The 24,231-nt window shown below is 45.5% G+C and overlaps 1 protein-coding gene across 1 annotated transcript; it reads right to left on the bottom strand.

The window, feature by feature from the left end:
* Window positions 1-1,411: 1,411 nt before the first annotated feature.
* On the bottom strand, window positions 1,412-24,221 carry LOC140720259 (zinc-binding protein A33-like; the record flags this gene model as incomplete). Its single annotated transcript, XM_073035130.1, has 4 exons — window positions 1,412-1,456; window positions 22,639-22,872; window positions 23,283-23,378; window positions 24,067-24,221. Coding segments are annotated over 4 exons (530 nt in total), but the record flags the coding sequence as incomplete, so codon positions are not given.
* Window positions 24,222-24,231: the final 10 nt, after the last annotated feature.

Genomic DNA, 24,231 nt, shown 5'->3' with positions numbered 1-24,231 from the left:
TAACGTTCCCATATAACTATTCTCTAGACTCCATAGGTGGTCACAGCCGAAGGGTGGTAGTGGGGACGAGTTCCCTCTGCTAAACAAATGCTCTTCATGGCGCGCGTTTCAAACAGCTTCTGACAACCAAATCCGACTCCTGGCCTTCACGTGGCGGAGCTGTTCTCACTGACAGGAGAAGAGTCAAAGGAGGGCCACTGGCGCCTTGAAACCAGTTGCCCCGGGCAGATGGGGCTCGTTAACCACTGATGGTTGCTCATCTGGGAGAGGGAAAACTCCGATTTCAAACCTCCGCTGCCTTGCGGCTGTACCCGCTCACGGGAAAGGCTTTGGGATCAAACTCCGAGGAAAAATCCCGGGTCGGAGTCCCGAAGGCGGCTGACTGCTGTACCCAGCACCGGCACGGCAGCTCCTGCGATGCGGCTGGCACCAAACTGTATCGACTTTCGTCGTTCCTTTGGACCTGCCATCAGTGTGGAGAGGGGGACCCATTGCATGAGCAACAGACGGATCTCCATATCAGCTCTGCCCTAGCTTGCGCCCTATAGAAGCCACACCCGGTGACTACCGGAGGCGCAGTACCCATGGTGGACCACGCCCTGGAGAGGCCACTCCCGGTGACTACCAGAGGCGCAGTACCCATGGTGGACCCCGCCCTGGAGAGGCCACTCCCGGTGACTACCGGAGGCGCAGTACCCATGGTGGACCACGCCCTGGAGAGGCCACTCCCGGTGACTACCGGAGGCGCAGTACCCATGGTGGACCACGCCCTGGAGAGGCCACTCCCGGTGACTACCGGAGGCGCAGTACCCATGGTGGACCACGCCCTGGAGAGGCCACTCCCGGTGACTACCGGAGGCGCAGTACCCATGGTGGACCAACCGTCACATCCAACTTCTAAACCTCTCCAACAAAGGCAGACTGAGGGTTTAACTCTGCCTCCGCCTGGCCGAGAAGGACGAGGAAATTCTGCTGTTGGTCTGCGGGTCACGTGACCGGACAGTAATAACTTTTTTCCCGATGCAGAAATGGAAAAATTTAAACTGGGATTCTAACATGCTCCAGTTTTATTCCACAACAAATGCCTCAGCTAAGCTCACAGATCAGTGTCCACATGCTCAGTTGAATATAGAGTAATAATGCCCTCCCCACCAGCGGTGTCACCTGTGCAAGGTGTGGGTCACCTGAACCCACTAACTCAGGTATTATTTCAGGACACCCCAGACGGTCCCTCGGATCTTTGCGGGCCATTCTACTGTCTACAAACTGCGGTAACCGTGTGAGTGAAAATAAATGAAATCATTTGAAATGACTGTGTCTGTAAATCATATTTTTATCATTTATAGACCAGCAGAGCAGATTAACTGAAGGCCTGTGTCTCTTGTGTCTCTGCTGCGGTGTTCATACCGGGTCATGTCGCCTTCGGACCAGCCTCGGCCTTCTCAGCCGATTCAGCCTGAGAAGTGTCGGAGGACAGTGTTGAAGTCACTTCCTGATGATTCTGGCCATTTGGGGTTTGAAAAGACCAATCGATTGCTCAGAGATTGGTTCTACCGGCCGCTAATGAAGCTGGAGGGCGAAGAATACAGCAAGTCGTGCATTCGATCCATAAGACGGAAGAGACTGTCTACGCGGGCAGCTCCCTTGTCACATTTGCAGAGTGCAGGGCCTCTGGACCTGGTGTGTATGGATTTCCTGTTGATAGACCCCGATGCAGCAACGCGGCCAATGTATTAGTCATCACGGACCACTACACCAGATATGCGCAGGCTTTCCCTACCAAGGATCAGAGGGCGTCCACGGTGGACAAATTTTCATGGGAGCGCTATTCATTTATTATGGCCTCCCCAGGCTGATTCATGGTAATCAGGTTGGAACTTACAGAGTAGGCTTATGAGCATACACTGCTACAACTGTACAAGTAAAGAAGCTACCGGGACTCGCCATGTTATCTGATGTCGGGCATGATCAGGAACAGTCAACATGGATTTGTGCGTGGAAGGTCATGCTTGACAAACCTTATTGAACTTTTTGAAGAGGTTACTAGGAAACTTGACGATGGTAAAGCAGCGGACGTTGGCTATATGGACTTCAGTAAGGCCTTTGACAAAGTTCCGCACGGAAGGTTAGTTAGGAAGGTTCAATCTTTAGGTGTTAATATTGAAGTAGTAAAATGGATTCGACAGTGTCTGGGTGGGAGATGCCAGAGAGTAGTGGTGGATAACTGTTTGTCAGGTTGGAAGCCGGTGACTAGTGGTGTGCCTCAGGGATCTGTACTGGTTCCAATGTTGCTTGACATATACATTAATGATCTGGATGATGGGGTGGTAAATTGGATTAGTAAGTATGCAGATGATACTAAGATAGGCGGCGTTGTGGATAATGAATTAGGTTTTCAAAGATTGTAGAGAGATCTAGGGCAGTTAGCAGATTGATCTGAAAAATGGCAGGTCATCTTTCTGAAATCTGAAATGTCATCTGAAAGATGTCATTGGAGAGAGTCCAGAGGAGATGCACAAGGATGATATCGGGAACGAAGGGGTTAAATATGAGGAGCACTTGGCAGCTTTGACCCTGTGCTCAGTGGAACTCAGAAAAATGAGGGGGCATCTCATTGAAACCTACCGAATGTTGAAAGGACTAGATAAGGTGGATGTGGAGAAGGTATTTCCTGTGGTGGGGCACAGCCACAAAGCTGAGGGGCCACCTTTTCAAACAGATGTAAGCAGGATTGTTTTTTTATTATTAGCCAGGGAGTAATGGCCTGTGGAATGCTCTGCCACAGACTGCGGCAGAGGCCAAGCGTGTGGGTATATTCAAGGTGGAATGTGATCGTTTCCTAATCAGTCAAGTCATCAAAGGATATGGCGATAAAACAGGTGTATGGGTTTTAGTGCGATCGAGAATCAGCCATGACGGAAATGCGGCAGACTCGATGGGCTGAATGGCCTGCGTCTGTTCCTATCACTGAAGGTCTCTGGACACAAGCCCCCTCAGTCATGATGAATCTCCTCTGCTGTCTTCCAGTACAAAACATCCTTCGTACAGAATGCTTAGCAGAACTGAATGCAACTTTTCAAGAATGTTGGCAAGTCAGGCAACATCTATTGAGGGAATAGAGTCGATGTTTGGGACAGAACCCCTCCCTTACGGCTCTGACACAGGCCCTTCGGCCCAACCTTTCCAACCTGTCCCGGTGTCTATTTAAACTAATCCCTTTGCCTGCCCTTGAAAAAGAACATAGAAATCCAGAGCACATTACAGGCTTTTCAGCCCACAGTGTTGTACCGACCATGTAACCTACTCCAGAAACTGCATAAGATTTTTCTAGAAAGTATAACCCTCTATGTTTCTAAGCTCCATGCACCTATCTAAGAATCTCTTAAAATATCCTATTGTATCCACCTCCACCACCATTGCCGGCAGCCCATTCCACCGCCCAACACTCTCTGTGTAAGAAACTTACCCTGACATTCCCTCGGTACCGATCCGAGCAGCTTAAAACTACGTCCTCTCGTGTTAGTCACTTCAAGCCTGGGAAAATGCCTCTGGCTATCCACATGGTCAAAGCCTCTCATCATCTTATACACCTCTATCAGGTCACCTCTCATCCTCCGTCGCTCCAAGAAGGAAAGGTCAAGTTCACTCAATCTATTCTCATAAGGCATGCTCTCCAATCCAAGAGCAACATCCTTGTAAATCTACTCTACACTCTCTATAGTATCCACATCCTTCCTGTAGTGAGGCCACCAGAACTGAACACAGGACTCCCAAGTGGGGTCCAACTAAGCCCAAAGCCCTGCCGTGTTGGGGTACAATTACTTATGTATAGGTTAGGAGAAATATAGCTTCAACATCACCTCACAGCTCTTGAACTCAATCCTACGGTTGATGAAGGCCATCACACCAGACGTCTTCCTAACAACACTGCCAACCTCCACAGCAGCTTTGAATGTCGGCTGGACATGGACCCCAAGATCTCTCTGACCCTCCACACTGCCAAGAGTCTTACCATTAATATTATATTCTGTGTTCAAATTTGACCTGCAGAAATGAATCTCTTCATCTGTGTTGAACTCCATCTGCCACTTCCCAGTTCTGCATCCGAGGCGAGGAAATAGATTGCTGAGCCTCTGGCTAGGATCATTATGTCCTCATTGTCCACGGGAATGGTACCGGAGGATTGGAGGGAGGCGAATGTTGTTCCCTTGTTCAAAAAGGGTAGTAGGGATAGTCCGGATAATTATAGACCATTGAGCCTTACATCCGTGGTGGGAAAGCTGTCGAAAAAGAATCACAAAGATAGGATTTATTGGCATTTAGAGAATCATGGTCTGATCAGTGATAGTCAGCATGGCTTTCTGAAGGGCAGATGGTGTCTAGCAAGCCTGATGGAGTTATTTTAGGAGATGACCAGGCATATAGATGAGGGTCGCACAGTGGATGTGATCTACATGGATTTTAGTAATGCATTCGATAAGGTTCCACACGGTAGGCTTATTCAGAAAGTCAGAAGGCATGGGATTCAGGGATGTTTGACCAGGTGGATTCAGAATTGGCTTGCCTGCAGAAAGCAGAGAGTTGTGCTGGAGGGAGTACATTCGGATTGGAGGGTTGTGACTAGTGGTGTCCCACAAGGATCAATTCTGGGATCCCTACTTTTCGTGATTTTTATTAAAGACCTGGATGTGGGGGTAGAAGGATGGGTTGGCAAGTTTGCAGAAGACACAAAGGTTGATGGTGTTGTGGATAGTGCAGCGGATTGTCAAAGATTGCAGAGAGACATTGATAGGATGCAGGAGTGGGCTGAGAAGTGGCAGATAGAGTTCAACCTGCACAAGTGTGAGGTGGTACACTTTGGAAGGACAAACTGCAAGGCAGAGTACAAAGTAAATGGCAGGATACTTGGAAGTGTGGAGGAGCAGAGGGATCTGGGGCTAATGTCCACAGATCCCTGAAAGTTGCCTCACAGATAGACAGAGTAGTTAAGAAAGCTTATGGGGAGTTAGTTTTCATAAGTCGAGGGATAAAGTTTAAGAGTCGCGATGTAATGATGCAGCTCTATAAAACTCTGGTTGGGCCACACTTGGAGTACTCTGTCCAGTTCTAGTCACCTCACTATAAGAAGGATGTGGAAGCATTGGAAAGGGTACAGAGGAGATTTACCAGAATTCTGCCTGGTTTAGAGAGTATGGATTATGATCAGAGATTAAGGGAGCTCGGGCTTTACTGTCTGGAGAGAAGGAGGATGAGAGGAGAAATGATAGAGGTATAGTTGATTTTAAGGGGAATAGATAGAGTGGACAGCCAGCGCCTCTTCCCCAGGGCACCACTGCTCAATACAAGAGGACATGGCTTTAAGGTAAGGGGAGGGAAGTTCAAGGGGGATATTAGAGGAAGGTTTTATACTTAGAGAGTGGTTGGTGCGTGGAATGCACTGCCCGAGTCAGTGGTGGAGACAGATACACTAGTGAAGTTTAAGAGACTCCTACACAGGTATATGGAGGAATTTAAGCTTAGGGAGGCAGAGTTTAAGGGTCGGCACAACATTGTGGGCCGAAGGGCCTGTACTGCGCTGTATTGTTCTGTGTTCTATCTATTTCTCGCCGGAATTTATCTTTTAATTTAATTTTTTATTGAAGGCACGACACAGTACAGAAAACGTAATGTATTACATTTTCCTCGATTTTGCTTTTATATCTTACCCCTAAACAACACCACAATGTCATCAGTGGGGCCTTCTGGGAGTTGTAGTCATTAGTCCTCGCTTAATCCCTGTCAAATCATATTTCGTCAGCCACCACAGACGTCACCGAAACAGACCCACCGAGGCGCGAAGGGGAATCACACCCGTTCTTGTGGGCGCCGAGGCCGGCTACACCGACAGAAGCGATGCGCTGATCTCCGCCATGGCGATGGAGCGGAAGAGGGGGGGCTGATCATGGGCCGATTTCCTCCAGCCTATCGTAGCTCTGACGTAACACTGACCCCTGCTGTCATTGGCTCTGGTGAACGTCGCACAAATGGGAACTCAGAGAGTCATTAGTTTATGTGAACGTCAGTCAGCCTTCCTGTCTTAATTAGTTTGGATTTGGATTTATAACGGGACAGGAAGCAAATTGGGAGAAATGTGAGTTTTTATGTGATGGTGCATCAATCTCCGAGTTACATTGTTAACAATAAAAGGGCAAAGGCCGTGGTGAGGAAGGAGGTGATTTACTGGAGCTTATATGGAGATAATATTGGAAGGGATATCAAACTTGGAATTGTTTGGGATATGATTTAGAAAATAGGGGGATTTGTGGGGATCATAATATTCCATTGTTGATTAATGAGGTCAAAATGATTGTTACTGAAACAGGGAAGGTTGTGTTACTGGCTGGATTATTTGTTGAGATTCATAATCAGGATAATTTAAGTGAAGAAGTTAAACAATGTAGGGATATGTTTTTCACTGAAAACCTTGACGATCTGGAAGTCAGATATAGCAATGATAGTGTCACTGATGGTGAGATTTATTTGTATGAATTTAAGAAATCTATTAATAATGCAGGTCAGGTGTCCCCAGGAAAGAGTGATATTTGAAATTGTAATTGTATATAATTCTGTTTTGTGAAAATATTAAATGTCTGAATTGTGCATCTACTTTCCTCATGGAAAATGGAAATAGTAGGGCCTATTCTAAAACCTGGCAGATCCCCATTTGATCCTTCTTGTTAAGGGCCTATATCGTGAATGTCTCATTTATGTAAACTTATGGAATGTATGGTAATCAAGTGCTTGAGTTATATTTTGGAAAGGGTGGTGATAAAGTGTTTTATTAGAGTGGATTTTGGAAGCGTGAAATGACATTAGATTCAGTTTTAGGTTTGGAAGCTGATATTCGGAAAGCACAATTAAATAAATATGTTGTAATAGCAGTATTTCTTGATACTGAAAAGGTAAATGATACGGAAAAAAGGACTTTTGATTAAATTAGGAGTGATGGGACATTGTATAATTTTTCTTAGTTTCTTTTGGATGGACTGTCCAAGTACCGGTCAGCATGTTATGTTTGTGTTTCTATGAGATAGAGAATGGGATCCCACAAGGCAGTATTTGTAGTCCTTCATTATTTAATATTATGATCAATGATATTTTCTCTGAGATGGGAAAATGGGGTACCCTGGGTAAATCACAATATACAGATGACGTAGCTTTATAGATTAGAGGTATTAATTGCAATTTACAATTAATAGGTCAAACAGTCGGCAGATTGATGAGAATTTTAAGCTTTCAGTCGTTAAAACACATTATGTGGTTTACAAACAGCATTAATATATTTGCACTTGATGTTAAATTATATGATTAATGTCTTGAGGAAGCGTCAGTGGTAAGATTTCTCAGTATGTGGATGGATAATAAGCTGACATGGAAGCACCTATCAGTAAAATAATTGATAAATGTAAAGGAGCTTTAAATCTCCTCAGACATCTATGTGGGTATTCCTGGGTGCAACATGAAAATCTTTGTTGACCAATTATATTTGTTTAATTTGATCTGTTCTTGATTATGTCTGTGTGACTTATGGATCAGCTTCATCTTCAAATTAAAAATGTTTGTATGTGTTACAATTACAGAATTTAAGATTGTGTTCTGGTACGGTAATGTTGTCTCCTGTTTTGGCTTTACTGATTGCAATGGGACAATTGCCCTCAAAGTAACAGAGGTTCAAGTTGATGTCAACATATTGGATTAATTTGCGGGGGCAAGGAAATGATCATCCTGTTAAAGGTGTGCTGGAGGATGGTTGGGGACATCACAAGAAGAGTGTTTTTTGTTTTGGGTGGCTGGGTTCTTACCACGCTGGGAATATGGGTGTGTTTTATGATACAATATGTCCCACTGTAGCTTTCTCTGTAACCGCACCTTGTTTTTTCCAGTGACTTCAGTTGATTTTAGGTTACACGATCGGATTCGGTTCTGCATGAGAGTCTGTTGGTTCATCAGTATATTAATGAAAGTTATTATCATACAGTAACCATTTTTACAGATGAATCAAAAGATAAGTTAACTGTGGATGTTAGTGTGGCTGTTTTTGTGTGCCTGAATTGCAGGTAATGATAAAGAAATGACTTATAGTCCTTTATCAGCATAGAAAGAAGAATTCTTTGCCAACAGTTTAGGCTTACAGAGGGTGAAGGAAATTGGTCCTTATAATTTGTTCAGAATACATTTCAGTTTTGATGAGTCTTAAACAGGTCATTCTGGCAGTAGGTCAGATTGACTGTTGGAAACTTGTCAAACGGTATTTCATATATAAAGTTTGATTTATATGTCTGCACATTATGGGCCCTGCACATCACACTATTGAGGGAAATCTTTCAATCTTACTGATATCCTTCCTATAGTTAGGTGACCAGAACTGCAAATAATACTCCAAATATTTCCTCACCAATGGCTTATACAACCTCACAATAACATCCCAACTCCTGTACTCAGTACCTTGATTTATGAATGCCAGGATGCCAAACGACTTCTTTACAACCCTGTCTACCACTTTCAGGGAATTATGTACCGGATCTCCCAGATCCCTTTGTTTCTCCGCACTCCTCAGTGCCCTACCATTTACTGTGTATGTCCTACCTTGGTTTGTCCTTCCAAAATGCAACACCTCACGCTTGTCTGCATTAAATTCCATCTCTCATTTTCTGGACCATTTTTCCAGTTGATCCAGATCCCTCGGCAAGCTTTGAAAGCCTTCCTCGCTGTCCACAACGCCTCCAATCTTGGTGTCATCAGCAAAATTGCTGATCCAATTGACCACATGTATATCATTGATATAGACAACAAACAACAATAGTCCCAGCACAGATCCCGGAGGCACACCACTAGTCACAGGCCTCCAGTCTGAGAAGCAATCATCCACTACTACTCTCTGTCTTCCCCCACACAGCCAATTTCGAATCCAGTTTCCAACCTCTCCATGGATACATAGTGTCTGAACCTTCTGAACCAACCTCCCATGTCGGACCTTGTCAAAGGCCTTACTAAAGTTCATGCAGACAACATTCTCCTCGAGAAACTCTACAACATTCATTAAACACAATCTACCATGCACAAAGCCATACTGACTATCCTTAATCAGCCATTGGCTGTCCAAATTCCTGTATATCCGATATCTCAGAACATCTTCCAATAAATTACTTACTACTGATGTCTGGCTCAGTGGCTTGTTTACTATTGGTTTACTATTGGAGCCTTTTTTAAACAACGGAATAACATGAGCTACCCTCCAATCTTCCGTCACTGCACACGTGGCTGAGGACATGTTAAATATTTTTGTCAGGGCCCCTGCAATTTCTACACTAGTCTCTCTCAAGGTCCGAGAAAATATCAAGTCAGGCCCGGGGGATTTATCTACCTTTATGCGCTGTAAGGCAGCAAGCACCTCCTCCACTTTAATCTACAAATGTTCCATGACACTACTGCTTGTTTCCCTTCCTTCCATATACACTATGCCAGTTTCCTGAGTAAATACTGATGCAAAAAAACTGTTTAAGATCTCCGCCATCTCGTAAGGCTCCACACTCTGATCTCCTAGGGAACAATTCTGTCCCTTACTATCCATTTACTCTCAATATAATTGTAGAAATCCTTTGGGTTTACCTTCACATTATCTGCCAAAGCCACCTCATGTCTTTTTTCCTTCCTGATTTCCTTCTTTAGTATTTTCTTACATTTTTGATACTCTTTAAGTAACTCATTTGCTCTTTGTTGCCTCTACCTGCTATACACTTCTCTCTTTTTCTTAACCAGATCGCCAATATCCCTTGAAAACCAAGGTTCCCTATGCCTGTTAACTTTGTCTTTAATCCTGGCAGGAACATGCAAACTCTGCACTCTCAAAATTTCACATTTGGAGGCCTTCCACTTACTGAACACATCCTTGTCAGGAAAAAAAAAACTTATCCCAATCCACACTTCCTAGATCCTTTTTCATTTCCACAAAATTGGCCCTTCTCCAATTTCAGGGGAACATTAAGCTGCCAGTTCTGCCCCTCCTGCCACCAAGTCTCACTGATAGCAGTAATGTCATAATCCCACGTGTCAACCCACGCCCTAAACTCATCTGTTTTACTTACAATAGTCCGTTAATTGAAATAGATGTACCTGAGAATATTTATATCATGCATAAAGCTTTTTTTTAAATTTCTGTCTATACATACAGTCCTCTCATGTTCCTTATCCTCCTCCACCTCACTATCTGCTCTAACACGCTGGTTCCCCTCCCTCTACAAATCTGGATTAAATCCCCCGGAGCAGCACTGGCAAATCTACCCTCAAGGAAGTTAGTCCCCCTCCAGTTCAGGGACAAACCGTCCCGTGGGAACAGGCCCCACCTTCCCGGGAACAAAGCCCAATTGTCCAGAAACATGAAGCCCTCCCTCCTGCACCATCTCCTTGGCCACGTATTTAGCTGCACTCTCCGCGCATTTATATTTACAGGGACTTTTCTCCTGACGCCGGTCCCGGGTCCCGACCTGTTTACGGACCCGGAGTGGAACCGGAGCAGATTCTCAGCCACTGGTTTCCATCCACAGTCCGGAAGAAAGGATAAAGTTTCCCCGTGAATTTATTCCCAGTGAAGGTGTGGAGATGGGACTTGGTCTCGACGTTGTAAAATGAAACTGTCCCGTACTCGTAACTGAGATAAACTCCTACCCTCCCGGGGATGGGACCGGCAGCGAGACGGGACTCGGGGGAGGGGAGAACACGGGACACGTCATAATCCATATATAACACGTCACCAACCCGCCCGATGACCCAGAATCCGGTCTCCGGACACAGACTGAACCATCCCTTCCTCTCCACAGACTCTGCGGCGACTCCCATACACCAGACCCGATTCCCCGTCACCTCCACCTCCCAGTAATGTCTCCCCGATGTGAATCCCTCCGATCCCAGCACACAAGCCCAGTATGTGAATCTCTTCCCGGTGTCAGGGAGATTCCTCCGGGTCCCGGTACATCTCACACTCTTCCGATCCTCAGACACCTCGAGACACGGACCCGCCGTTTCCACATCCAGGGTGACAGAGACTGGGGGGAGAAGCAGAGAATTAGAGAGTCCCCGGGGATCGGGGGGAGACTGGGGCAGCGCGGCCCTGGGACTGGTGGAAAGTCCGCTGGGCCTCAGGCGCAGTCGGGTGGCCGACACGAATCTTCACCGTGGTTTGAGCCGACGAAAGCGGATGGACAACTAACGTCTCCCAAGGGTTTTACTCTCGACAGGGGAAACATCCTCCCTCACTCCTGCCTGTTGACCCCTGAGATCTCCTCTCATTCTTCGAAACAGGGAACAGAGAACATAGAGCAGTACAGCACAGGAACAGGCCCGTCATTCAATGTTCACATTCATTTGTGAGTGTGAAGGGGGGGAGTGTGATGATTTGAGACAGTAAAGGAGGTGATAATGGGAACCAGTAGGGGAGAGATGAAAATCAGATTGGACCAGGAGCGGGAGGGGTGGAAAGCCCGTGGGTGAACTGTGTGTGTAGACGTAATGAGAAGCTGGAAGGGGCAAAGATGGCAGATGAGGATGACTTTGTCCCCTTTCCCACAACCCCATCACCCGCAGCCCCTCATTAGGACAGGGGATGAATTTGCAGGAACCCTTAAGCAACACAGGTCCTGATGAAGTGTTCCATTCTGAACCGTCGACCGTTTACTCTTTTCCATAGAAACTTCCCGGCCTGCTGTTCCCCCAACAATTTGTGTGTGTTACTCCGCATTAAATATATTCAATTATTTGGCCTCCACAGCTGCCTGTGGCAGATTCACTATCCTGTGGATAAAGGAATTCCTCCTCATCTCTGTCCTAAATGGACATCCCTATAGTCGGAGGCTGTGCTTACCGTTCTCGACCCACCCACATCCTCCCAACATCAACTCTCTCCAGACAGGTGTCAGAGAGATCTGGCGAGACCCTTTATCAGGATCTGTGTAGCTTGGATTACCAGCATCTGCAGATTTTCTCCTGTTTGATTTTTAAAGCAGAAGTTAATAAGTAAACTTCTTGATTAGTCAGAGTCTCAAAAGTTATGGGGAGGAGGCGGGAGAATAGGGTTGATGGGGATAATAAATCAGTTATTCTTCTAAACTCCAGTGAGTACAGTCCCAGAACCGACAAACACTCCTCATATGTTAACTCTTTCATTCCCGGAATCATTCTTGTGAATCTTCTGGACCCCCTCCAATGCCGGTATGTTTTCCAATAGAAGGGACCCAAAACTGCTCACAATACTCCAAGTGTGGTCTGACCAATGCCTTATAAAACATCAGCATTACATCCTTGCTCTTGTACTCTAATCCTCTCGAAATGAAAGCAAACATTGAGTTTGCCAATCTTATCACTGACACAAACTGCAAGTTAACCTTCAGGGAATCCTGTACAAGGACACCCATGTCCCTTTGCACCTCTGATTTTTGAATTTCGACCTGTTTACAGAATTGTCTCTGCCTTTATTCCTTCGACCAAAGTCATACCTGCCTAAGTTTGTACCTGTCAAACTCTACCTGTGCTACAAGATCCTTATTCCGTATACTGGTGCATTCAAATAAGACCACAAGACAAAACAGCAGAAGCCGGCCATTCGGCCCTTTGAATCTGCTCCGCCATTTAATCATGAGCTGATCCATTCTCCCATTTATTCCCACTCCCCCACCTTCTCACCATGACCTTTGATGCCCTGGCTACTCACATGCCTATCAATCTCTGTCTTAAATACACCCAATGACCTGGCCTCCACTGCCGCAAGAAATTCACAGATTCACCACCCTTTGGCTAAAAAAATTTCTTTGCATCTCCGTTCTGAATGGTCGCTCTTCAATCCTTAAGTCATGCTCTCTCGTACTAGACTCCCCCATCATGGGAAACAACTTTGCCACATCCACTCTGTCCATGCCTTTTAACATTCGAAATGTTTCTGTGAGGTTCCCTCTCATTCTTCTAAACTCCACGGAGTACAGTCCAAGAGCGGTCAAATGTTCCTCACATGTTAACCCTCTCATTCCCGGAATCATTCTAGTGAATCTTCTCTGAACCCTCTCCAATGTCAGATCATCCTTTTTAAAATAAGGAGCCCAAAACTACACACAGTATTCCAAGTGAGGTCTTACTAGTTCCTTATAGAGCCTCAACATCACATCCCTGCTCCTATACTCTATTCCTCTAGAAATGAATGCCAACATTGCATTTGCCTTCTTCACCACCGACTCAACCTGGAGGTTAACCTTAAGGGTATCCTGCACGAGGACTCCCAAGTTCCATTGCATCTCAGAACTTTAATTTCTCTCTTCATTTAAATAATAGTCTGCCCGTTTATTTCTTCTACCAAAGTGCATGACCATACACTTTTCAACATTGTATTTCATTTGCCACTTCTTTGACCATTCTCCCAATCTATCCAAGTCTCTCTGTAGACTCGCTGTTTCCTCAGCACTACCATCCCCTCCACCTATCTTTGTATCATCAGCATACTTAGCCACAAAGCCATCTATTCCATAATCCAAATCGTTGATATACAACGTAAAATGAAATGGCCCCAACACAGACCCCTGTGGAACACCACTGGTAACTGGCAGACAACCAGAATGGGATCCTTTATTCCCACTCTCTGTTTCCTGCCAATCAGCCAAAGCTCTATCGAAGTATGAAACTTTCCCGTAATTCCATGGGCTCTTGTCTTGTTTAGCAGCCTCATGTGTGGCACCTTGTCAAAGGCCTTTCGAAAATCCAAATACACAACATCCACTGCATCTCCCTTGTCTAGCCTACTTGTAATTTCCTCAAAAAATTGCACTAGGTTTGTCAGGCGGGATTTTCCTTTAAGGAAACCATGCTGAGATTGGCCTATCTTGTCATATGCCTCCAGGTACTCCGTAACCTCATCCTTGACAATTGATTCCAGAAACTTCCCAACCATTTCTCAAGCTAACAGGTCTATAAATCACTTTTTGCTTCCTTGCCCCCTTCTTAAATACCAGAGTGGCATTTGAAATCTTCCACTCCTCCGGAACCATGCCAGAGTCTATTGACTCTTGAAAGATCATTGCTAATGCCTCCGCGATCTCCAGAGCTACTTCCTTCAAAACACAAGGGTGGATTCCATCTGGTCCTGGAGATTTATCTACCCTTAGACTATTCAGCTTCCTGAGTACTTTCTCTGTCGTAATTGTAACTGCGCACACTTCTCTTCCCTGACACCCTTGAGTGTCCGGTATACTGCTGATATCTTCCTCAGTGAGGACTGATGCAAATACTCGTTCAGTTCCTCATCCATCTCCTTATCTCTCATTACAATTTCTCCAGCATCATTTTCTATCAGTCCTATATCCACTCTCACCCGTGTTTTACTCTTTATATATTTGAAAAAGCTTTTAGTATCTTCTTTGATATTATTTGCTAGCTTCCTTTCATAGTTCATCTTTTCCCTCTTAATGGCCTTTTTAGCATCCTTTTGTAAGCTTTTAAAAACTTCCCAATCCTCTGTCTTCCCACTAATTTTTGTTTCCTTGAATGCCCTCTCCTTTGCTTTTACTTTGGCTTTCACTTCTCTTGTCAGCCACGGTCGCATCCTTTTTCCATTCGAAAATTTCTTCTTTTTTGGAATATATCTGTGTTGCACATTCCTCACTTCTCGCATAAACTCCAGCCACTGCTGCTCTGCCGTCCTCCCGCTAGTGTCCCTTTCCAGTCAAATTTGGCCAGTTCCTCTCTCGTGCCACTGTAATTTCCTTTACTCCACTGCAATACCGACACATCGGATTTCGGCTTCTCTTTCTCAAATTTCACAGTTAACTCAATCATTTAACGATCACTGCCTCCTAACGGTTCCTTCACCTCAATCTCTCTAATCACCTCTGGGTCATTACACAATATCCAATCCAGTAGCTCTGATCCCCTAGTGGGCTCAACAACAAGCTGTTCTGAAAAGCCATCTCGGAGACATTCTACAAATTCTCTCTCTTGAGATCCAGTGTCGACCTGATTTTCCCAATCCACTCGCATGTTAAAATCCCCCACAATTATCATAACACTGCCCTTCTGGCAAACCTTTTCTATTTCCTGTTGTAATTTGTAGTCCACCTCACTGCAGCAGTTAGGAGGCATGTATATAATTGCCATCAGGGTCCTTTTACCCCTGCGATTTCTTAGCTCAACCCATAAAGATTCTGCACCTTCCGATCCTATGTCACCTCTTTCTAACGATTTAATATCATTTCTTACCAATAACGCCACGCCACCCCCTCTGCCTACCTGCCTATCCTTCCGATACACCGTGTATCCTTGGACGTTCCACTCTCAGAGACATGGATCCTTTAGCCACGTCTCAGTGATGGCCACAAAATTATACCTGCCAATCTGTAGCTGTACGACAAGATCATCCACTTTATTCCTTATGCTGTGTGTATTTAAGTATAACACCTTAAGTCCAGTATTTGGTACTTTTTGTTTTGATTGCCCTGCAACTCATCCCAGTGGCTGCAAATTTGCCCCATCACCTGCCTGTCCTTCCTGACATCTTTACTATACTCTATCTTAGAATTATTTCTGTTTTCCCCCTCCTCCACTCTATCATTCCGGTTTACCATCCCCCTGCCAAATTAGTTTAAAACCCCCCTAACAGCTCTATTAAACATTCCCGCTATGGTTCAGGTGCAACCTGTCCTTTTTGAACAGGTAATAACTGCCCCTGCAGAGATCCCAATGATCCAAGAATCTGAAGCCCTGCCCCCTGCACCAGGCTCTCAGCCACGCATTCATCTGCCTGATCCTACTATTCTTGCCCTCGCTAGCATGTGGCACAGGTAGCAATCCTGAGATTACTACCCTGGAGATCCTGCTTCTCAGCTTCATTCCTAACTGCCGGAAATCTCTCTTCAGGACCTCCTCCCTTTTCCTCTCTATGTCATTGGTACCAACATGTACCAAGACAGCTGGCTACTCGCCCTCTTCCTACAGAATATTCTGAACCCGATCTGAGACATCCCGTACCCTGGCACCTGGGAGGCAGCACACCATGCGGGTATCTCTACCAGGCTCACAGAATCTCCTGTCTGTTCCCCTGACTATGGAATCCCCTATGACTACCGCATTCCTCTTCTCCCTCCTTCCCTCCTGCACAACAGCGCCAGGCTCAGTGTCAGAGACCCGGTCATCTTGGCCGTCCCCTGTCAGGTCATCCCCCTCAACAGCATCCGAAACGATATACTTGTTGCTTAGGAGGGCAGCCACAGGGGTGCTCTCCACTATCCGGGCATTTCCCTTCCCACTCCTGACAGTCACCCAGTTTTCTGACCCCTGTAGCCTAGGGATGACTACCTCCCTGTAGCTCCTGTCTATCACCTCTTCATTTTCTCTAATAAGCTGTAGGTCATCAAGCTGCAGCTCCAGATCCCTAACACGGTCTCCGAGGAGCTGAATCTCGGTTCACCTGGTGCAGATGTGGCTATCAGGGAGGCTGGAAGTCTCCCAGGATTCCCACATCTGACACCCTGAACAAAGCACTAACCCTGCAGACATGCTACCTAATTCTACAGGAATGAAACAAAGAAACATAGGTCTACTCACCCACTTACTTCTCCAAACACACGAACTTTTTAAACCATTAGCTTATGTGCCCTGCTGTTCCCCCGTCCGACGGGCCGAGTTGCCAAGGGGAGAAAAAGAGTCGGTGCTTCGCTCTCGACTCTTCCCGTTACCGCCTAAGCCCGTTGAGCCAAAGCCCTACACTCTGCTGCCACCCACTCCGCTGCCCGCTGTATAGGGTGGTCATCTTTTTAAACTCTCCACGCTGTCCTGCGCAGTCTCGCCGTTCTTGTACGCAAAGTTTTTTTAAAAAAACTGCCTTCCTTCAGAATTTAGCTCCCACGCCACCCTTCTTGTCCCAATCTAAAAAAACACTTTCAGTCCTGTATTCATCAGCCTATTCCACACTGTCCACATGAAATTCAGCAAGGCCTTTGATGTCGATGATAGACCACACTTGGAGCATTATCTGCATTTCCGGTTCCCGAATATGGGGAGGATGTCATTACACTGGACAGGAGGCTTCAGAAGGATGTTACCAGGACTGGGGGCTTGGGTTAAAAGGAGAGAGTGGGTAAGCTTGGGCTATTCAGCTGTAGTGTAGGATGTTCAGGTATGACCCTTTATCGAGGTAAATAATTGATAAGGAGCTTAAATAAGGTTTCTTTTTCCAAGAAATGGGAGTACAGAACCAAAGGCCTCAGATTGAAAGTGAGACGGGAAATTTTTCTGAGTGGTCTATCGGGTAACATTCTCACAGAGAGGGAGGTTGGTAAATGGAATTTGCCCTCAGACGCTGTAGAAACAGGTAAAAATAAAAGATTTTAAAATAAATTTGGGCAGGTGCACCGATGGGAAATGGTTAGAGGGATGTGGGGGGGGGGGCAAACACACACAAATGGGCCATGCTCAAGAAGACATCTTAGTCTTGCAGATTGATGAAGTGGGCCGTGAGTTCAACATCCGTCAAACCCTCCCAGATCACCCTCCTGAGGAATCTCACCCCGGAGTCTGTCTGTGAAGTGTTGATGTGACGTCACGTCAGAGGGCAGCTCAGTGCCACAGAACAGACAGACTGGGTAAGGCCGGCAGATTTCAATCCTAAATGGGAATTCGTGCCTATTTCTGTGGACGTGTGTCACACTCTGATAGTATATCCGTGTATGTGTGTGTGTGTGTGTGTGTGTGTGTGTGTGTGTGTATGTGTGTGTGTGTGTGTGTGTGTGTGTGTGTGTGTGTGTGTGTGTGTGTTGATTGTGCTAAATATCCTTGTGGTGTGTCTACACATTGAAGGAGAGTGTGCACATTGAAGAATTTGTATGTTACAGTGTGTCATCACATGTCAGGTGTGTGTTGACAATGTCTCACACGTGATTGAGTTGTTTAAATGAATAAATGACTGCCTCTGAAGAGACTGGTTTCCAGGTTACTGAGGGAAATAACAACGTACATTGCTGAGGCTCTGACTACAATCTGCCAGTCCTTCCTGTGTATGTGTGTGAGGGAGCTTTGCCAGGCCGGTTATGATGTGTGTGCTTCTCCCGAGATGAAATCTTGACCCATGTCAATGCTTGTTGGTGTGTCCGAGCTCATTCTCACAATGCTTCAATGTCGTGGTCTGATCACCATAAGACATACGAGCAGAATTAGGCCATTTGCCTATTGAGTCTGCTCCGCCATTCAATCATGGCTGATCCTTTGCTTCCCTCCTCAGCCGCACTCCCTGGCCTTCTCCCCGTAACCTTTGATGCTGTGTCCAATCTAGAACCTATCAAGCTCTGCCTTAAATACACCCAACAAGTTCCACAAATTCACCAGCTGCTGGCACAAATTTATCCGCATCTGTTTTAAATAGACCCCCCTCTATCGTGAGGCTGTGCCCTCTTGTCCTAAACTCCACCACCATGGGAAACATCCTTTCCACATCTACTCTGTCTAGGACTTTCAACATTCGAAAGGTTTCAATGAGATCCCCTCTCATCTTTCTAAATTCCAGCGAGTACAGACACAGAGGTATCAAACGTTCCTCGTATGATACCCCTTTAATTCCTGGAATAATCCTCATGAAATGAACCTTCTGCAATGCCAGCACATCTTTTCTTAGATGAGGAGCCCTAGTTCACAATACTCAAGGTGAGGCTTCACCAGTGCCTTATAAAGCTTCAGCATCACATCCCTGCTCTTGAATTGAATGTTATTCTAAACCACAGATTAACAGCCAGGAGCAACAGGCTCCGGGACAGCTTCTTCAACCAGGCCATCAGACTGATTAACTCGTGTGGACACAACTGTATTTCTATGTTATATTAACCAGCCTGTTGTACATATTATTCATCATAAATTACTGTAAATTGCACATTGCAATTTAGATGGAGATGTAACGTAAAATTTTTTAATCCTCATGTATATGAAGGATGTAAGTAATAAAGTCAATTCAATTCAAATTAATTTCATGTTTATTTTTTTCATCCCAATCATTCTTTCAGTTCCTCTCTGTAGATATTTAAAAGCTTCCCAATCCTCTCTCTTCCTACTATTTTTTTGTTTTGTTGTATGCCCTCTTTTTTGCCTTGACATTAACTTGTCTTCCATTGTCAGCCACGGTTTTACTATTTTGCCATTTAAGTATTTATTTATTTTTGGAGTACACCTATCCTTCACCTTCCTCATTTTCCAAGAAACTGACACCATTTCTGCTCTGCTCTCATCCCTGCCAGCATCTCCTTCCAATTTACTTTGGCCAACTCCTCTCTCAGACCACTGTAATTTATTTCACTCCTCTGAAATACTACAATGTCAGACTTTACTTTCTCCTTCTCAGATTTCAAGTTGGACTCAGTCATGTTGTAAGCACTGCCTCCTAAGGTTTCTTTTAACTACTCACCTCTGGTTCAATACAGAACACCCAATCCAGTACAGCTGTTCCCCGAGTAGGCTCAACGACAAACTGCTCTAGAAAGCCATCACATTGCATTCAACAAACTCACTCTCTTGAGATCCTTTACCAACCTGATTTTCCCAATTGACCTGTATGTTGAAATCTCCCATGATTATCATAACATTGTCCTTTTCAACAGCCTTTTCTATTTCCAGCTGTAATCTGTGGGCCTCAACCCACTGACTGTTGGGAGGCCTGGATATGACTGGTGTCAGTGGCATTTTTACTTTTGCAGTTCCTTACCTCAACCCAGATGATTCAACATCTTCCAATCCTATGTCACATCTTGCTACAGATTTACCAGCTGAGCCACACCACCCCCTCACCCGACCTCCCTATACCACCGATACATTGTGTAACCTTGGACATTCAGCTCCCAACTACAACCATCCTTCAGCCACGATTCCGTGATGGCCACAACATCATACCTGACAATCTGTAATCGAGCAAGAAGATCATCCACCTTATTTCTCATACTCCCTGCATTGAGATATAACACTTTGTGTACTGTATCTGCTACCCTTTTTAATTCTGCATCCCTAATGCACTGATACTCACCTTGCTGGCTGCAACTTTCTCTACTCATCTGTCCGCCCTATCTGACAGTCTGACTGCACGCTATATTTTGATTTTTACAATCAGTCCTATCCCTTCACTCCAGTTCCCGAGCACACCCCCCCCCCACCAAATTAGTTGAGACCCTCCCCAATAGCTCTATCAAACCTCTCTGTGAGAATATTGTTCTCCCTCGGGTCGAGGTGCGACCCATCCCTTTTGAGCAGGTCATTCCTCCACCAGAACAGATCCCGATGATCCAAGAACCTGAATCCCTGTCCCCAGCACCATCTTCTCAGCCATGTTTATCTGTCAAATTATCCTGTTTCTGCCCTCACCAGCACGTGGCACAGGCAGCAATCCAGAAATTACAACCCTGGGGGTGCTGCTTCTGAGCTTTCTACCAAGCTCTCCAAATTCTATTTTCAGGACCTCTTTGCTTTTACTTCCAATGTCATTGTCACAAATTTACCAAGATATCCGGCTCTTTTCCCTCCCTCTCTAAAATGCTGCGGACACGATTCGAGGCATCCCTGACCCTGGCACCTAAGAGGCAACATACCATTCGGGTGTCCCGTTCACATCAAGAGATTCTCCCATCTGTTCCCCTGACGATTCAGTCTCCGACCACGACCACTCCCCTCTTCTGCCTCTAACAACAGTGAGAGATGCTGATCCGGAAGGGGGAAGACCTGTGTCAGTCAGAGTCTGCACTCACAGGGCACATGAAGGACTTGTGTATTTTCCTGACAATCCCTGTCACCACACTGATACCCGCTTTTATTCCCTACAATATTATCATCAGTATTAAATTCCCAGCTCCTCTGGTAGATCCAAACTCATGTCCTGGTGTGTCAGTGCAGTGTGTCTGGGATTGGAACACAGTGGTTCATCTGCCAGTCTGTGTATTGGTTGTATTGTGACCCTGTGCTGGTGTGTCCAGTGGTCTGACATCTCCAGCTGCCCATGTGACAGTGATGCCTCCCAGTCGGTGGGGTTGATGTGGAATAAACTTCAGTTCCCCTTCAGCCCAGTATTACAGACAATCTTTGCCTCAAATTGGAACTAAATTGAGCTTTATAAACAAGGGGAAATGAATCTTTGTAAGTTTTACCTCGATTAATAGCATCAAGCGTTTCTCTCAGCACTGTGTTCACCAAATAGAGGTGATCGAATTTTTCAACCGGTAGGGTCTCATCTGTCACTGACAATTCCTGGACATCGTCATTAATCCTGTAAATATTAAACTGCTGGTTATAAATTGCTATTCTGAACTATTTTACAAATCCATTCAGGGTTTCAGTAAAGAGGCTGTCCTACCTCCTGTTCCGACGAGCTTCCTCCTGAAATAAATAAAACACAAATCGGATTAGACTTGGACTTACTGTCCACATCCTGAATTTCCTCCAAATCATTACACGGTGTTGAAAATTCCCACTCCCGCAATCACTCACACACACGGACAATACAGAACCACGGGGTATATTACAGGGAAAGTTTCTGAATGTCAGACCATTACTGAGAGGATGAAACTTACAGGGAAGACAGGACAGGCAGTGCATTTTCATCTGGATATGACGTCAGTGTGGTAAGATGGGGGAATTTAAGATCAGTGATGTATGTGATTGTGTGCGGGTGGAGGAAGTACCTCTATTTATGGGAAGACTTCTGGGGAGATGTAATTCCAGATGGATTTTAACAAATTCCACAAGAAATTTAGTGAAGAGGATGTGGAACTCGCTGCCACAGGAGTGGTTGAAATGGAACGGCAGAGATTGAATGTAATGGGGAGCCTGGATAAACACGTGAGGGACCAGAGATTTCGGGGCACTGTTGCTGGTTGTGGTGAGTAGGTGGGTGGAGGATTGTGAAGCAGGGAAATTGAGAGGAGAAAATGGGCCGAATGGCCTGGTTATGTTTTGAACGATTGAACGTTCATTTGAATGTTATCTGTAAAAGTAAAGAGACAGTAATAGTTTCCCTAATCTGATGGAAACCAGATACAGAAGATAAGTCTGATGTGTGGGTCAAATTCTTTGTTCTCACTGATTGACAAAGAGACCCTCACACCAACCGCACCAGACACACTCACAGCCTGTGACTGGAAATGGGAGTTAATGAGAGTTTTAGAGGATATTTAATGTAGAATTAAGGACACAGTCAGCAGCTCTGTGTTATGATCAGAGTAAATAATTTCAGAGAGATTTTCATTCTGTCCTGGGATGTACAGAAGTTGTGGAAGTCCAGTTTTGGGACAATAGACAATAGGTGCAGGAGAAGGCCATTCGGCCCTTCTAGCCTGCACCGCCATTCACTGTGATCAAGGCTGATCGTACACAGTCAGTACCCGGTTCCTGCTCTCTCCCCATATCCCTTGACCGCACTATCTATAAGAGCTCTATCTAACTCTCTCTTGAAAGCATCCAAAGACTTGGCCTCCACTGCCTTCTGTGTGAGGTCGCCAGAGCGACAATTGATTTGTTAGAATTGGCCTCTGTGCTGTGTTTATTTCAAATATACCACTGTTCATGTAGTGCCCTTTGACAGAAACAAATTGAAATATAATCCCTCACCTTGAGAAACATCACACTGTCTTTTTGATCCATCTGTTCCTTTAACTTAGTGAGTTCCTCCTGAATAATCCTTATATTCTCTTGAATCTCCCGAAGATTTTTCTCCATTGAATTGAGAATCCTCTTTTCTTCTTCCCTGAGATCCCTGAGTAAGCTCTGCTCTTTCTCAGTGATAATCTGGCGCAGTTCAGCAAACTGGGATGTGATGTTGGACTGAACACTGTGTGACTGTTCCTGTTGAATGAAAGGTGAAGATTAATATACTGCATTGCTGAATTCTGTTTCCTTTTGTCGTTAAGTTCGGTCTATTGGAGTCCAATCTACTTCTGAGAGCATTTCCATCAACACCATTCCCTCACGTTTTCCTGAAACCTATTCTCACTTATTGACCCATAAACTCCCATCTGATTCACACACACCCTCCCCACCTTTACAGGGTTAATGGTAATTAGTCATTCATCCGTTATGTCCTTGGGATGTGTCGGAGTCTCTCGTGGTCACAGGGAGAGCATGCAAACTCCACACAGACAGCAGCAGAGGTCAGAATCGAACCCAGGTCACTGGAGCTGCGATACTTAGCTATTCCGCATTAAATGGAGCAAAACTCGAAAGTAATATCAGAAATTCCCGTCAGGAAGCCTCACCCGAACTCCGGAAATCTTCTCTTTCTGTTGCTGCTCCTTTTCCTGGAAGTCTGATTTCTTTTTTGTGAGAGAGTCTAAGGAAGATTGTAGCTGATCCTGGAAGTCAGAGATTGAAGGAAATAGAAACAAAGATGCATCAAAAGAAACCGGTGATCAAACCCGATTATCACACAAAATGCCGGAGGAACTCAGTGAGTCAGGCAGCATCTATTCGGGGGAAATAAACAGTCGGTGTTCCGGGATGAGACCCTTCATCAGGACTGGGAAGGAATGGGACAGGAGCCAGAATAAAAAGGTTGGGGACGAGAACTAGCTGACAGGTGACGGGTGAGGCAACGTGAGGGGGAACGTGGGGGAGGGTGATGAAGTGAGAAGCTGGGAGGGGACAGGTGGAAGAGGTAAAGGGCTGGAGAAGAAGGAATCTAATTCGAGAGGACAATCGACCATGGAAGAAACGGGAGGAACTGGGCTGTTTGCGGCCCTGAATGGTGACGAGGGAGGAGGTTAGGAGTCAGGTGTAGCACTTGTCCCGCTTGCAGGTGTCAGTGCGAGGGAGATCAGTGGGGAGGAGCGAGTTGATCAGGGCGATACAGGACGTAGAGCGCGATCCGTATAGAGAGCGGAGAGTTGCGGGGTGAGGAGGTGGGCTGTGGGACGGAGAGATGCTAGAATTCTGTTGGAGATGGCGGAAGTTGCAGAGAATGATGGGTTGGTTCTGGAGACTCGTGTGATGGTACGTAGGAGAAAGGAAATGTGTTAAGTATTAAATTAATGTTAGTTTTACCGTGTAGATTTTAACAGCTTCTTTAATCGGCATGAAGCGGTGCTCTCGGTGTTCCTCCGCAACTGCACAGATCACACAGATCAGTGTCTTGTCCGTTTCACAAAACAGCTTCAGTTCTTCCTCATGTTCCTCGCAGTGACGTTTACTTTCCTTCCCTTTCGGATT

The sequence above is a fragment of the Hemitrygon akajei genome, unplaced genomic scaffold (assembly GCF_048418815.1).
Source record: "Hemitrygon akajei unplaced genomic scaffold, sHemAka1.3 Scf000039, whole genome shotgun sequence".
NCBI lineage: Eukaryota > Metazoa > Chordata > Chondrichthyes > Myliobatiformes > Dasyatidae > Hemitrygon > Hemitrygon akajei.
Note: the sequence above shows the minus strand (reverse complement) of the source record. Positions and strands in the feature narration are given on the sequence as shown.